This window comes from Poecilia latipinna, unplaced genomic scaffold (genome assembly GCF_001443285.1).
Source record: "Poecilia latipinna isolate Pla-1442-1.1 unplaced genomic scaffold, P_latipinna-1.0 Scaffold1707, whole genome shotgun sequence".
In the NCBI taxonomy this organism is placed as follows: Eukaryota; Metazoa; Chordata; class Actinopteri; order Cyprinodontiformes; family Poeciliidae; genus Poecilia; species Poecilia latipinna.
This window is the reverse complement of record NW_015114323.1, coordinates 126,859-143,332: the sequence shown is the minus strand read 5'-3', so window position 1 is coordinate 143,332 and position 16,474 is coordinate 126,859. Positions and strand designations below refer to the sequence as shown.

At 40.0% G+C, this 16,474-nt stretch overlaps 1 protein-coding gene across 1 annotated transcript in view; it reads right to left on the bottom strand.

Annotated features, from left to right (window-relative positions):
* Positions 1 to 207: 207 nt before the first annotated feature.
* Positions 208 to 16,474, bottom strand: part of LOC106964717 (dynein heavy chain 2, axonemal-like) — a gene marked incomplete at its 3' end in the record, with an annotated part of 28,619 nt that continues 12,352 nt past the window's right edge. The window contains exons 7-29 of the mRNA XM_015060387.1: positions 15,669 to 15,826; positions 15,223 to 15,310; positions 14,304 to 14,509; positions 11,489 to 11,618; positions 11,172 to 11,354; positions 10,880 to 11,094; positions 9,750 to 9,896; positions 9,479 to 9,635; positions 9,051 to 9,160; positions 8,792 to 8,921; positions 7,588 to 7,776; positions 6,841 to 6,985; positions 6,321 to 6,513; positions 6,010 to 6,210; positions 5,692 to 5,848; positions 4,660 to 4,834; positions 4,277 to 4,440; positions 3,916 to 4,077; positions 3,269 to 3,372; positions 1,816 to 1,972; positions 1,207 to 1,289; positions 502 to 682; positions 208 to 346 (exon numbers count right to left, since the gene is read on the bottom strand). Coding sequence (XP_014915873.1) covers positions 208 to 346; positions 502 to 682; positions 1,207 to 1,289; positions 1,816 to 1,972; positions 3,269 to 3,372; positions 3,916 to 4,077; positions 4,277 to 4,440; positions 4,660 to 4,834; positions 5,692 to 5,848; positions 6,010 to 6,210; positions 6,321 to 6,513; positions 6,841 to 6,985; positions 7,588 to 7,776; positions 8,792 to 8,921; positions 9,051 to 9,160; positions 9,479 to 9,635; positions 9,750 to 9,896; positions 10,880 to 11,094; positions 11,172 to 11,354; positions 11,489 to 11,618; positions 14,304 to 14,509; positions 15,223 to 15,310; positions 15,669 to 15,826 — 3,574 coding nt within the window. The remainder of the gene's footprint in view (positions 347 to 501; positions 683 to 1,206; positions 1,290 to 1,815; positions 1,973 to 3,268; positions 3,373 to 3,915; positions 4,078 to 4,276; positions 4,441 to 4,659; positions 4,835 to 5,691; positions 5,849 to 6,009; positions 6,211 to 6,320; positions 6,514 to 6,840; positions 6,986 to 7,587; positions 7,777 to 8,791; positions 8,922 to 9,050; positions 9,161 to 9,478; positions 9,636 to 9,749; positions 9,897 to 10,879; positions 11,095 to 11,171; positions 11,355 to 11,488; positions 11,619 to 14,303; positions 14,510 to 15,222; positions 15,311 to 15,668; positions 15,827 to 16,474) is intronic.

Genomic DNA, 16,474 nt, shown 5'->3' with positions numbered 1-16,474 from the left:
TATGTCAGTGGCTTTTGTCTGCTTGTGATCTCAGGTTCATTTTTCACGAATTTAAAGAAATGTAAACAACCAACCTGAATCCAAAACAACTCCATTAAAAAAACTATTTTTATTGCCACACTAATAATATTGGGGTGACCCAGCCAGGTTGCAATGCATTGTATAAAGTATATTCTAAAGACAGAAACATGAACTCTGCGGTCGTACCGGGATGATGCGTTCCCTGCAGGGCGTTGGGATTCTCGTGGAGACGCTCCATTATGGTCTTCCAGTTGCGACTGACGCCCGCGAACTCGGTGCACTCGTTAGGAAGCTGCTCCCTGATGTCCTTTCCTTGGAAAATGTTCTGAGTGGGGGGAAAAAAAAGAAGAAAACAATTGGTTGGAACCGAGAAAGAGAACAGCGCTTGTTTCGGATTAAAGACTTGTGTGTGAAATGTAGCTTTCTGGTGCTGGTATGTAAAACCCATAAACAATGAATGAGGCAAGGTAAGTTGTGTACTTCCAAGTAAATCCAGTTTCGCTGCACGGAGAGGATCATGTCGATGACGTCCATCACGTGGGTGAGCTGGCGTTCCCATTGGTCCACCTCTCGCTCGAAGGCTTTAACAAAGCGGGATGCCTTCATCGTGGACAAAATGACCTGGTTATCGTCCAGCGTCTGGAAGACGTCTTCACTCCCTCTGAAGAGGACGAGAGAACACGAATGGTGACGATTAAGTTGACGCATCAATCCTGGAAGGCCAACCGCCGTGAAAGGCCATCGTATGCTCACGTTACAATGAATACTTTTGATTCCTGGGCGTGTTTGAAAACAAAAGGGCTTGCTCTGCAATTTATTGTTTCCCTGCTGTCAGTGTGGAATCGGTTTAGGTTTTTTTTTGTACTTGAGGTTAAGGTTAAAACAAACCTGTTAAAGGCCGATTCATTGTTATTCTGTATAAAACACCGTCACCGCATTGCATCTCAAAGCTTTGTAAATCGGCTGACGGCGCTGTCGTTTTAAAACTAGGTTGGAAAGGATCAAAATGATGGCTGCGCATCGATGAGTGCGTTTGATGAAGAGATTCTTTTTTTAGACAGAAAATTTTTAATCTGCCACCTGCAGGCTCTACGCAGCGGCATCAACTATTGAGCCACGTTAAATGTGACAATATTTGTAACCTTTTGAAACTGTTCCTCTGCTTGACATTAAAACCCGCCTCACCTCAGCCGGTAGTGGCCCTCCTCTTTGTACGGCGCGATTTCCAGGTATACGTCATCCCATGTCTTCTTGACATTGATCAGACCCTGAAAGAACAAACGCAAACAGACCAGAAATAAAGTTGCAATAGAATAATTTTCTAATATTTATGCCTGGAGAATGTCTTAGAAATACTACTAGACCGTAATGGTGAATTAACATATAACATTTTTTTTTAGGGTTTTGTAGTTTAAAAGCATCGAACGACTGCCCCTTTCAGGCTCTTCCTCACTCAGAGCTCCTTGAATCGAATCCCAGTTTCTGAATGAACAATTACTGGCTGATTTCACAAATGAGGTGCTAATTGCATGGCAACTGTATATGCTAATTGCTCCACACTTCAATGTGCACAAACTTGGCTGTAACGCTGCTCTGATGTAACCTCGGAGGGTTCAGAGTGAGGCAGGGAGACGGGGGGGAGGGGGCCGCTGGCAGGACTAAGACGGCAAAGTTTGAGCTGCCAGAGTTGAAGCCGGAGTGGAGGAGAGTCGCTCTGCTGCATTTTCAGAATCTTCCCTAACATTATCCCAGAGCAAAGTAAGATGAAGAATCAACAAGACGTCAGATCCGGACCTGTTCTATGGAGAGCTCCTTGCTGGCAGCTCCAGAGATCTCCGAAATGACCGAAGCGTAATGATCCAGGTTCAGAGAGATGATCTTCTCCAGGGTGAAGTCAGGGTTGGTGTGGTCAAATGTGCGCTCTAGATCCTCACAGATCTGGTTCCAGTGTCTGAAACAACAAACAAAACAAGGTTCAAATTCTACCTAAAGGGCCAAAAATATATATATCTGTTTACTTACATGTATTTACTTTATATTTACAATTTAGTGCTTTACGAGAGAGAAAAAAAGAATTCTGACTTTTTTCTCAGAATTCAGGCTTTTCCGAAAAGTGAAAATAAAGTCGTAACCTTAACAGAATAACGATGTGATATTACCAGAAAGAAGACGCAAAATTACAAAAAAACCTTCAATCGAGTTACAAATATCTGACGGGACCAGACTGACAAATCCGTTTGGTTCTTACTTCAAACACACACAGTCGTTTGCACAATCATTTCAAAGTCCTGATACTGATAGTAATTTGATGCTGATGTATTAAAGTATTTATTTGTGAAACTGAGAATACCTTCACAAGTTGCTCGACATTTATTTTATTTTTAAACTAGTTTACTTCTTCATTCTCCTAATATTATGACTTCATTCTCGTTTTATTTCAACTTTAACATCATAGGACTTTATTTCCGTAATAAAAAAAAGTAAGTCTTAGTAATACTCGTAATACTCGAATTCTGACATTTTTAAATTAAATGTCAGAATGTTCATTCTGACATTTAATCGCCTGAACTGACTTTAAAAAAGGAAGAATTCTGTCTTTAAGTTCAGAATTTTGTCAAAAAGTCAAATTAAGTCAAAAGTCAGAATTTTGACTTAATTTTTCAGAATTCGGATTCAAGTCAAAATTCCAAATTTTGTCCCTCATCGTCTTCTGTACTGTTTTTATGCTGCTACTGTTAGTTACATTATTCTCTCTCAGTATCCTCAGTACAACCATGTTTTAAAGGTTCAGACTTAGGACTTCTTATGTCAGGAAGAATATGTTTACATAGCAATATAAGGATATAATTGTATGACAATTGGTTGATTTTAGTTGGTTGATAAAGATAACAGGGTTCACGTTCAAGACCCAGCAAACTGGATCAGTTACATCCTAAGGACTCCTACAAACCTTTTTAGGGTTATTAGTATGTTAAAATACAAATCCGCTAGGAGTTTACTGTAGGAATTATGCACATAATTGTGAGAGCATTTTTTTCCGATTGAGGACAGATGCTACAACGGTCTGCACGGCCCCTAGAGAAATAAGAAATAAGCCTCAATACTGACAAAGAGTCAGAAGAGTTAGTTGACGAGCTCGTCTGAAAGGCACCAGACCATAACAAACACGTGTAACGAAGACACAACACTCGTTCGGACATGCTGTAGTTTTGGACTGCAAGCGTAGCGAGATCGTTTTAACCGTTACCTGTCTCTCAGAGCTGGATTCCTCAGATCAGTAATGAGGGGGATGATGTGCTTGAACTTTTCAAGCTTCACCCTGGAGGAAGAAACTATCTCCCAATCTTTACCCTGCAGTAAAAACACACAAAAGACGATGTTGTTGTCTAGCGCAGCTGGGATTGCAGTCAATGGGATTAACTACTTTAAGGCAGATGCCCAGTTTGTGGTATGAGATTCATTGCAATGTAAATTGGCTCTTTCGGACATGCTGTAGCTTTGGCGTTTGTTGACCTGCTATGAACAGCACATGACTAAATAATAACCCCATGAAACTGAATTATTTTCTACATCAGGAAGTAAAACATTCCCAAATCTCTGGAAAGGAAACCAGAAAGAAATGTGTCTAAAAACCTTGGAACAATTGCCAAGAGACTCCAACGTGTGATTGGAGAAAGGGAGGGGGAGTTTATGACCCAAATAATACCGTCCTTATTGTGAAGCACGGTAGAGGAAGTACTACGCTGTGCAGAGGCTTCACTGTGTCTGTAACTGGGAAAGCATTGGATTATACCGGTAATCTTTTTTTTTTTTTTTTTTTCAAAAATGAAACCTAAAAAGACAAAAGTGATCTATATAATGCCTGAGCTGATCATCCTGCCCAGCACAACTAACCTTGAGATCTCTCTGAAGGGCGCGAAGTCTCTTGTACATCTCCAGTGCCGTTTCCTCCATGGTCCGCGTCTGCAGCTGTGACAGGTGAAGAACCTTCCAGTTTTCCCAGCTTTCGTCCCATTCGTGAGAGATTTCCCACACCTCCTGGAGCTGATCCATGTCCTGGAAAGGGGCACGGAGGCACAAAGTCGTCAGACACACGTGACGCGTAAAAAAAACAACAACAACAAAAAAAAAAACATTAAACAACTTCAGGAACAACTAAGGAAAATTATAGATCCGTTAAATTTTTTTTTTTTACAATGACCATTTGTATTACTGAATGCTGATGTAACTGTTAGAGCCAAGAGCAACTTCAGACCTTTTCCATCGCCATGATGAATTTACAGGGAGGTTGATCGATTCTGAAGAATGCCAGCCCACTGATGATGGTGTTTTGCTCTTGTATTAGAGCCTCCAGTTGGCCACGATATTCTGCTATTTGCTTCATTGCTACTTCAAAGCTTAACAAGCTCTGAAAAGGACCTGGACAAGCAAATGTAGCGTTAAGCATATTAAGATTTACACAAACACGCACATAGACACTTACTTATGATAACTATAACTATAACTAAAAGCATATACACAAATGTGTGCAAGGTTTACTGAATTGACTATGTTTTGTCTAGTGAATGTAACTAGCTTCCAAACAATTAGGGCCGATGTGGAATTAGACCAGTTGATGGTAAAACATGTATGTGTAACCTTTGGCGCTGAACTCCTGAAAGGTAACGTCGATCTTCTTCTTGAGTTCCTCAAAGGAACGGACGAGGCCGGTTTTAAACTTTTCTTTGTCTTTCGACAGGGTGGTGTCGCTGTTAATCAACACCTGCTGAAACCAAATCCACTTGTCATTCAGTTCCTCTCGCATGACCTGAACCTGCAGGCGCAAATAAGACACAACGGATTAAAGCCAGGATTCGTTTCTTCAGAATCACATCACTGATAGGAGAACCGAACACTGAAATAGATTTAATACATCATGTAAAGAATTAGGGTGAGCATTCAGCTATTTCTATAGAACTGGTAATATTTTGATGTCTAATCTTTATACTAATATCTTGAAGAGAATGGAAACCAGAAGCTGTGCTAAACCAGAAGCTGTGCTAAAACGGAAGCTATGCTAAGCTGAAGTATCGCTAGCAACTTAACCATAGCTTCCACTGTTGCATAAATTCTGTTTCAGCATAGCTTCCTTTGTACTTGTGGTTGTTGTGGCTTTAGGTGGTGTGTTGGGGCTACCACATTTTGTTGACCTTTCTGGGCAACCATATGAAAAGGCTTTTTCAGAAGCTACTAAGATACCAAAAAGCTTTCTAACCTAATTTCTGCCCAGCTACCACTGTTTAGCTAGATTGTAACATAGGGAAAATGTTAGAAACGTTAGCATGATCTCTCAGCAAATTTTAACTGATATACTATGAGAATAAAACCTAAAAGTTAATATTAAACAACTAATTATCTATTTACACTGGTGTGACACATCAGCAAGAGGTAGGAGGATCAGTACCCAAGAAAAAACAAGGAATGTTTTAGGTAATGTAACATACTTGGCAAAGATGTGTGACAATACAATACTGTAACTTCTTCTGTGGTAATAAAGCTTCTAGCTGTTATTTCTTAAAAATATATACATATATATTAACCATTTTAAGCAGTGTTAACTTTTGCCTATTGAAAATGTACTCCTGTACCTTGAATACATTTCTAGGCATTGTTAAGAAGTGGCATACTTACGCTGTGCTCCACTTCGACTTCATATTTGTCGAGGATGGCAAATCGTTCATGGATGAGAGGAATCTGAGCTTCTGTGTTGGCCAAATTGCTATTGAGATTTGCTAGAAGAGTCAGGCTATCACTTAGCTCCTCAAGGGTCTGCGGCGGTTTCATCAACCTGAACATAAACAACGACGATTATTAAACTCAAGGATTTCCCCCATATTCTTCCAGAATTTCATTTATTCACTGGACTCCTTTATGTCAGAGAACTGGTCCTAGCTGTGCACTTTTATCATATAAATAAGATTTGATGTATGATAAGAAATGGTTGCACACCTATCAGCATTGCTTTGCATTGAGTCGTAAAGTTCTTTTAGACAAGTGCTTGCTATCTCGCTGAGAAGCTGTGTTAACTTCTTCTGCCACTCGTCGCAGTGTTGCACCAGGGTGGACTTGAGCGGCGAACAGTCCAGCATCACAAACTGTATGGAGATGATCGTCTCTTCCTGTTGAATACTGCTGGCGTTCTCAGTGTATCTGGGAGGACCACAGGAACACTGTTTGTGATCCTAGTCAACCATGTCTTTGCAAAACACACTGAATATATTTGCAGAAACTCCTCCAACAGAAACAGAGGAATCGCATACCTTTGTATATCTGCATCAAAAGTCGATACTGAAGTGTTGGCTGTCCTGTAACGTTGTATAATGTAGTCTTTGATGTTCTCCCAGATGGGCCTGTATTTGCCCCAGCTCTTCAAATAGGCCTCCAGTTGCCTGGCATTGGCTGACATCCCTGCCATAATTGCAGCCTGGGTCTTAATAATCCTTTCGTCTCGCTCTGAGTGATCAAACAGAATCGAAATGGGGAGGATGATAAAAATCATTGAGCTTCTTATGAAAATATTTAAATCCTTTTAACTTTTCCATATTTTGTCATGCTACAACCATAAGGGAGGCCAATGCATTTTATTTAGGGGTGCATAAGGAGAGGGGTAAGCATACAAAAAATGTACGCCACACTTTTGAGATATTTATATGACTTCACAATCGTGCGCTCATTTATGTTGCTACATCCAATAAAGTCAAGAATAATGAAGCGTTAACGTGACAAAATATGAAAAAGCACTAAAGCAGGTGTACGCTATGATATATATTTGTTTCCAACCTATGCTGACGTATATGGGGAGAGCCAGAGACTCTTTGTCGGAGAGAAGCTCGGGGAGACGCTTAAATTCAGAGATGATTTTGATTAACTGAGGCAAAATGTTCACAATCTGTCCAAGCTTCTGCAGAGACGGCGAGAACTCCAGCTGTAAACAACAACAACAACACAAAAAACGAACTGGATTACACAGGAAGGAGATTATTTAAAATACAAATTAAGCATTACAAAACCTCTTTTCTATTTACATTTAAATTTAGGATCACCTTAGACCTCACACATTGCCCAGAACTGCTAGCTTCAGGAGAGATCTACCCAAGTGCCTGAATTTCTGTTTGTTCTTTTCTTATCGATTTAAAGGTCAATATTATGTGTTTAACAACCACAGAGTGCCATTTTACAGCACAATCAAGCAACCTTCAGTTGTAATAAAAATACTGTACACATCAAATATTACTTAAAGAAAATTGGACTTTATAATTTAGCTCCTTGAAATTGGGTCTCTGTCTCTTTAAGAAACTCTTGCTCTCTCTGAAACGTTTTGCACAGCAGAAAGGTTGCCAGATTAAAAGAATTTTCAAACATGCATTTTGGATGAAGGAATAACACTCTAACTTCACATAATACGGTCCCTTTAAAAAAAATTTGATTTTTCTTATAACATTCATTGTGGATGTTGGCCTATTTGAAGAGAAATCTCTAGCTTACAGCATCACAGTAGTTTTAAGAGGCGGCGTGAGTCTGCGTTACCTTTGGCACGCTTTGAGGAGTCGCCTGCCGCAGAAGCACCAGCACTTTGAACAGCGGACTGGGCGATGTCTTGTTATCCCCGGTGATGGCTCTGCTTAGTTTCTTCATGGAGTCCCTGATGTTAAGCCGGAATGCCTCTTCCACTATGTGGTCCACCTTCTCTGAATACTTCTCCCAATGTGCCTGGACCTACAACATCGGAGCTCAAGTTTTTTGTTTTTACAAAGTACACATTTGTGGACAGCAAATTATCTTCTGTGAGGAAAAGGAGAATTTATCTTTGACACATTTATTTAGATCTATTTATACAGAGCCTTGCAAAGGTATTTATACCACTTGTTGGCTAGCCCTTTACTCAAAGAGATCCTGTATCAACTCTGGATGAGCTGCAGAGAGCCACTGCTGAGATGGAAGAATCTGTTGACAGGCCAGGTGCTAACTATGCATGGCACAGATATTAGATTAGATATTATGAGTTATTTGAAGAATTGCAAAAAGAAGACCATTGTTGGAAGAACGTCGAGTATCTGTAACATGCTACAACAAAGAAAACATAGCATATCTGGCTTGAGTTAATGATGGACGGAAAAAAAATCTGTTAGAAGCCGCAAAAGACTTAAAGCTGGGGTGGAAGTTCAATTTTCAGTACAACAAGGACCCAAAACATACAGCAAAGGTTTAGATTTAAGCATATTAATCAGATGAAGTGGTCCAGTCAAAGTGCAGATCTAAATGCATTTAAGAATTTGTGCCAAGGCTTGAAAAAAATTACGCTCATACATGGTTTCTACAAAATCCGACTGTGTGAAGAAACATGGACATGAATTTGTCTCAAGAATCTAACTGATATAAATCAGTGAACACTTGTCTCTGAAACTGCAGAAAAAGATGTCATAGACAGTACTGACTTAGGAGAGGGGGAAAAAGGTGCAGTTTGTCCTTTCACATTACAATTCTGAACTATTTTGTAAAATCTGAATAAAATGCAATAAGGTTTGAGGCCGTAATGTGACAAAAAGTGCAAAAAGTTCAAGGATGTAAATACTTTTGAAAGGCAGTCTAGATCTGGGCCAATTCTCTTTCCTTTGGATAGCACTTTTTTTTTTTTACATATTTGTTAAATAATATTTTTTTAAAAAAGCACACTTAATACTTCAGAAAGTGATTTTGAAGCACATAAAAGCACAAAAAACAAAGTTCCAACCTCAGCTCCATCGCCGGCAAAGATGGTGTGAATCTGAGTCATGATGTTAACGATTTCCTGGTGTACCGAGCGCAGCACTTTGAGACGGCTCTGCTGGTGAGCGTTCTGGTCATCCTCAAATTCCAGGTTTCTGGCCAACAGCAGGGGGCGGGAGGGGAGAATGACAGAACCAGTCAGCTGATTCGTTGCTTAAAGACTTTGTGTTTGGTTGGTGTGCCATCATAGTGACACAACAAAGAAAGAAATCAGAACTTATTACCTGTACACTGTCTTCCCATCTATTTTAACCAGCAAAGTTTCACTGATCTGCCTACAGAGGTTGGAGATGGACAGATTGGAAACTTTGTAACCATCAATGACAGACTGCACCTGGAGAGGTAACGGAAAGAGAGAAAAGAAGGAGGCGTCCGCTTTATTAAAGAAATCAAAGCAGGTTGTAATCCCAAGAGCAGAAAAAAAGGAAGGCTGTGAATATTAGTTTCTTTGGTAGACAATTTCCATTGTGTGTTGAGGTACATTAAGGTACGTTCAGTGTTAGAACTGTTGAAACAGGCAGTTTAAAGTGTGTCTCTAGTATTGGTGGATTGTAGCAATTTGCCAGCAGTCGCGGTGCCTATCCTCCATGAATATCGAGGCTCCACTGTATTCAAACGCTACAGAGAGAGCATTAGCAGGTTCGTGTCAAACCTTGTCAATGTGGATAAGGGAATCGTTGATGAAGTGGTTCGAAGCTCCTTGGGACAACCAGAGCAACTTGGTCATGCCAGGCTCCACCTTCTTGTCAAGGAAACGGACCCGCTCCCGGAACAGACGCAGCTCTTCACGAGAGAGCATTCCAACAATCCTGACAACAAAAAACAACACTGCAGAAATTACAACAAAAAAAAGTTGAATGGTTTATAGGTAACTTGAAGGTGGGTGTACTGTGATCTACAGTTGAAGGAAGTGTAGATGAGACCTGTTGTAGTTCCTGATGAGCAGCAGCACTCTCTCCCGGAGGAGCCGGATCTCCTCCCTGCTCTGGTACATGTCGGACACAATCTGTGGGATCTCAAACTTCATTCGGTCCCAGTACTGGATCTCAGAAAACAGCCTCAGCAGGTTGCTGGATCAAACAGCGTTTGACATAAACAAAGTATTTTCATTAGTTATGGGGAGACAAATCTTCATGAAACCACTGATTGTGGTTCTGATCCGTGTTTTGCCAGCTCAATGTTATAAAACAGACTAATTATGGGTTTATCCAGAGAGGACATTTAAATATTCAAAAGAAAATGCAGCTGGGTAAGCTGAAATACCTAGCCTCCATGCTACCTGACACACTATTGGCTGGCAATTGCAAAGCAGCCAATTAAGATATATTTCAGTACTACGATCGCTCTAACTGGTCTGGAACTTTCAGTTGGTCTGTTGAAAAAAGTTTAAATGTTCAATTCCATTTTTTTATTTTTTTTATTTTGCCGAAATCCTATATTCTTCTTTTAAAATGGTGGTTTATACTACTAATTACAGATCACCACAATCAGGTTTCCATGTGAAAGGTTTGCAACCCGAAAACAACCCGCATTTTGGAGCTGGGGTCGGGCGGTTGAAAAACAGAAAATGGGCCGTTCAGACTGTCATAAAATACCGGATGAGGATCGCATGCGGGCGAGAAAATCAATTTGGAGTCTCATTTGCCTGCTGTGTGAACGGAGCCTAAGGTTGAGCTTCTCGACATTAAACTCAACTAATCAAACAGGTGGTTTTAGTAAAGATATGGTAGAAAGCACCTCATTCCTACTGAGAAAACGCTCCATTCTAATCTTTAAGTCATTTAATGATACCCATAAACTTTGAGTTAGTTGGTTTCTATGGTATTTGACACGTAAAGTATTACATTTCCAGATTGTTTTTTTTTTTAATTACAATGAATTTTATATTTTTGTGAAAATGGTAAGTTTTTCAGTGTTTGTGTCTAACATTGATGCTCTTGGATGAATTTCATTTTTCAAGCCAAACTGCCTATAACCAAAGACACTCAAACAAACCCAGAGGCACAAACTCAATCCACGACTTCTTCTTTCTGTTTTTCTGATTTTGACCTACTTGTCGAAATTGATTTCCAGCCTGGAGGGAGTGCCCTTGAGGCGCACCAAGAGAGTCTGCTGCAGTTTCTTCAGGTACTGTCCATCCAAGTTCTGGGTCCATTCAAAGAAGCTTTTCCTCACCATCTCCTCCAGGATGTGGTTCGTCTGCCCAAAGGTAAAAATGATGTCCTTGCGGCTCTGAGATTCCGGCATAAAGGAGCACTTGTGAAGGATCTGGAAGAGATCACGAGTAACGGTAAGAAATCAGTTTTTACTCAATTTCGGAGCAAAAGAGAGACGGATACATATACCTGCATGGGTTTTTCTAGGCGCTGCTTGAGAGCTTTGGCCCACATGACCTGCCCCACAATTTGTGGTATGTGATCAGGATAACAGCGACCCTTCTGCTCCGCTGTCTCCTTCACCACGTGAAGCTCTTTGCTAAAGATGCGGTACACTTCCTCTGACTTCTCCTCCATTGTGCGCCGTATGGCCTGTGACAGCGCAGATCAACATGAGAAGAGAACGTCAGAGAGAACAAACTGGAAAGGCTAAGGATGGGAATTTAAAAGGTTTTCTGTGGGGTAAAAGTGAAGATGTCGTGAAATGCGAGTGTTCGTCAAAACACCTTGCGCGTGGACATAGGACTGAAAATGTCCAGCAGCCTAACTCCTTCCTGAACTGTGTTCACGGTCCGGAAAGCTGAGTTCATCAACTCCTGGGTCATCATTTCCAGATCCTTTACAAATGTACAAAACCTAATAAAACAGCAAACCATCACATAAAGGTAGACATGAACAACAACACCCAAGTCAACCTGTAGCAGAGTGGTGCAGAACATCCACTCCAACCATTTTTACTTCTGAGCTGAGCTGTTTTGGTTCTTTGCTATCCCGAAGCCCCAAAATTAAAATGTAAAAATGCTGCAGCAATCTAAAGGGAGAAATGATGTGTGGGGGCTGCTTGCGAAGTTAAACATTCAAAAATCAGAAATAATTTGAGTCACGAGAGGAAAGCAATGGTAGTTCTTTTTTTTTAATGTCATATTTTCACAGCTGGTTCACAGAGCTTAAGTGTGTTTTCACACCTGATAGTCTGATAGATTGAGGACCAAAGTTGCAACATTTGTTGCATTTTCAGCTGGTGCGGTTTGCTTTCACACTGCACTACCAAGTGAACCAAACCCTTTGAGCAACGTGTTCCCCTCCCCACACATGGTGGCGCTGCACCAAAAACCACTAAAGGAAACGACATGAAAACCTCTGAAGAAGACATGAGCACAACCTCCCTCTTCAGGACATGTAAACAAAACTGGAGTGGCGTCGGATTTTAGCAGTTGTAGGATTTCTCTTCCATGAGCCTTTTGTCCTACAAGTGCTACATTCATATTATGATTTAGGTTGTATTTACCCAGAATGCCATGTGGTTTAGTCTGCCTTTTGCTTTTGTAGTGGTATCCAGTCTGCTTGGAATTCACACATGCATTAAAGATGACTTTAACCATACTGAGATGTGGGTTTTTAGGCAGACCAGAGTTTGCTTTTTTTGGCCCACAAAAAATTGCACATTTGATTTGATTGCACATTCACATCTTCTCAAACAAACCGGACTTTCCAAACGAATGAATCACAGTTTGATTAAAGCAACTAAGCAGAGATGGTCTGAATGCACCCTAAATCTTTCATGGCTCATGTTTACCTTGAGATATATCTATATCCATATAGCATGAGCTAAGTGCCTTTTACTTTACTTTGCCATCATCACTTCACTGCATTTATGTATTATTGTCAATCACGTTTTCTATTATTTTCCTTTTACTTTCTTTAAAAGTAAAAGGTCAATTGTAGTAAATTTAGTTGCTATGGGTGATAAAATGAGCATTTTTCAGTTGTTTAGTGGAATATTTAAGCATATTCCATATATGCACACTAATGTAAACAAGCAACACAGATAAGTCACATGGAGCAGTAGTGGTATTTACAATCTCTCCTTGATGACTATGGATCTGACAGGAATGGGCTGAGAGTTATTATTGCCCTTCATTGTTTATTTCAATAAGACTGAATGAAGAGATTGTAAACTAATTAACTCGATAACAGCCATTAGCCGGAGCCATTAAGAGCCAGCACTGCTGTGTTTTCTTCCTGCTAATGCGGCTCCGTGTCTGACCCCTCCAACCTAATGTTCATGTCAAGGAAAATATGAAGGATTATTTACATTGGTAATTGGAGTTGTAATGTGTCAGTCTGCTAAATATAGATTTATGGAGCATTTTTTTTAACCTAAACCAGAGTCGACGCAGAAAGCAGAGGTGTTGCTGTGACAGATACTGATCGGCTCTTGTACGTTCACACTATTCTTTAATGATCTGACAAAAGTAACATTTTTGGCATATTTTCAACAAAACAAGCAAAAAATAAAATAAAATTGTTGATATTACCAAAAGCCAATTGCCTACAATACAATAAAAATGTGTTTTGGACAAACTTATGTTTCAACTAATCAAAACTTTATTGATGTGTTCATTCAATTTGTTGGTGTTTAACTGTATTAGTTTTTTTGTGAAAAAAAAAAAATTCTGGGAGAAGACCTTTAAACTTATACAATAAAAGAATAGTCTAAAATATTTGTCATCTAAAATCAGTTATCTAAATGTAGCTTCTGGAAGTTAAGTAATAATTAAATTACATAAAGATAAATGCCTGGTAGATTACCAGTATTTTGTTTTTACAGCACAATTAAGTAACTGTTACCATCGGTGGTTATAAAAAAATTTTTTTGCATCACTGTCTTGAAATGACCCTCTGTTTCTTTAACAGGTTTCTACCCTTTTCCACTCTTTGCCTTCAGCACGTCATCATCTCAGTGCTTCTCCATGATGCTGTTTACAACTGTTCTTAGGAGCTCAGCAGGCCCGCAGCTGTGCCAGGTGATTACTAACTGCTGCTGCCGCTAGTCTAGAGGAGCTGAATGTGGAGGTGAGGGAAGGAGTGCTCTGTGAGGCGGAAGTTCGGCTAGGTACTAGAGCTCCAAGGAGGGGCTTTGGGGAAAACAGCAGCGCTTTGTCTGAGCAGGTGTTAAGGTACCTGCCAATGGCTGCCAGAGAGACTCAAGGATTTCTCAAACATCCATGAAAGGATCAAAGCAAAACTTCAAGTATGTTTTTGATGCGGGAGAAACAATAAAGCATCATATAAAGCTCAATTTACATAACAATCTCCTCCACCTCCTTTAAATCTGATCTGTTCATGACATTTGAATTATGCATGACACTGTACTTCTGGAATAGTCCAAACCGATGGGGGTTCTTACTCTAACAGCTTGAAAAAATAAAAAGACTAAATGACTCATCAAGAAACAAAAACAAAGAAGTCTAGCTGTAACGTTCATCTCTAGCAACAGGTTTTGCTCTAAACTGAACGCAATAATGGAGGCATACCAACCTGCTGAACTCCTTACTCCACGTGGGATGATGGACATCAAGGATCCCCTTGCCAAAGGTCCGCAGGTTCTGCAGTCCTTGTTGGAAACTGGTCTCTATCTTCAGCAGGTTGCGGGTCAGCTCTGGTCCGGCGCTGCCTCTGAAGCAGGGCATGTCTCTCTGCTCGCCATCCTCCCAACGGGCAAACTGGTACTGGCAGTCACAGATCTGATGGATTATGGGAATACATACAAAAGCAATAAACAATAAGTACAATGCAAGAAAGGGTTGTCATGAATAAACCAATGCTGCAAATAACAACAACAGCACTGCTTAAAACCCTTCGTGTCCTATATTTAAAATCTCCACCTGGATATTTTTGCGTATTTTAATTGTACGCAGGTCTTTAAATGTCCTGAGTAAATATATATTTGCCCATTTTTCCATAACAACTGGAACTTTCAATATCTAGCAAATTATTTTCGCAATTTGCTATTAAAAGAGTGACCCTCAGATTAATTTCACTCCCTGCTACGGTGGGGGTGAAATTACAGGAATAACCTGAGATTGGCTGGAAAGCGCAACGTCTCCCCTTTCAGAAACCTTTGGAACTTTTCAGATAGCGTGCAAAGTGTGGCGGAATTACAGTAAAGCAACTCTGGTTGGATCGCCGGCACTGCGTTAAGGTTAAGGTTAAGGTTAACTTACAGGGTTAACCTTAGCTAGCTGCAGCTGTTTCACTGGAATATATTTTCTTGCTGCCGGTACACAGGGAGCAGTAATTCTCAATTTCTCCCAGAATTTAGTCAGATGGATTTCTGATTCTGGCTACAGTTGCTGTTTTCTGAGGTTACTTCAAATCATTCTGAAATGATGACTCAGCGAAACCAGCACAAAAAAAACCAAAACAAAACAAAACAATCAAACAAAGATAAACTGACCTCAAGGAGGTTTCTGAGCCTCAAAATGAAGGCATCAATCCCCACGAAAAACTTTGTTTTGTCCAGAACCCAGCCTTTGTGAGAATACCTGCCAGGAGAGAAGCAGAAGTAGACTGCTACACCACAGATAAACTGCAGATACTTTCAAATGCAAACTGTTCAACTTTAAAGACTCTTCTAAGAGTTTCCTGGTTAAGACAGGAAGCATGTACAGAAAGTGATGTGCATGTTCACTATCTGTACTTAACATGGGCAGAAATAAAAAGCAAAAATAAACAGAAAAGCCAGTTTCAAGTGTAAATAAATCCTAAATGCGTCCAACCTCTTAATTTTTCAATCATTTGTACTGCAGTCGTTTACAATATCCACATAACGAAATACTTCCAACCACATTGGCCTCTGAGAACGTTTCAGAAATTCAGCAGAGAGGCTACTTTTTGTCCTACTTGTGATGAAGCTTTGAGACATGCATGTAAGTGTCCTTCCAGGACGTGCAACACTGGATGCAGTCGTCGAGGATTCGCTTGCTGGACGACAACTGGCCCTCGAAGATATCGTCCAGAGAGATGTTTTCACTACACAGACGGATGATCTCGTTACTCATCTGAAAGTTTGCAGAACACAAACATTTGTCACCTTAAGTGTTCTTAGACAGGGTTGAGTTTTTATTCTTCTGATGAAAAAAACAAAACAAAACAAACAAAAAAAAACACCATAATTACATGATTTTTTTTTTACTTGTGCTGTTAATTACCTCCAATTATGGGACACTGTTGACTGAAAATAGAAAGCTGAAAAGAGTTTATGCTACATATAATTTACATTTAAACTGCATGTATAATGTTCACACCCACCCATAATGGTACGGAGTGTCAAAACGGACAAAATTAAACAGATAAATACATATTAAATGTACAATTAAATCAATAAATATAATTTATTTAGAAGACAATTTATTAAATATGCGACTAAGTCACTAAAAGTGAAAACTTATAAAAGTAGATACTGATAACTGATTGAACAATGATTTTATTTGATGCATTTTATTGATTGAATTTTGTCCCCTTTGGTCCTCCACACAGTGGGGCTCAGTTGGGTCAAAAAATATTTGTCCACATTCTAACACAGGGGTGTCAAACTCAATTTCACCGAGGGCCACTTCAGCATATTGGCCCCCTCAACGGGCCACATTGACGGTACAAATCAGGAGGGCATCCCTGCTAAAACACACCCCAGACAAAAGGTTGACTTC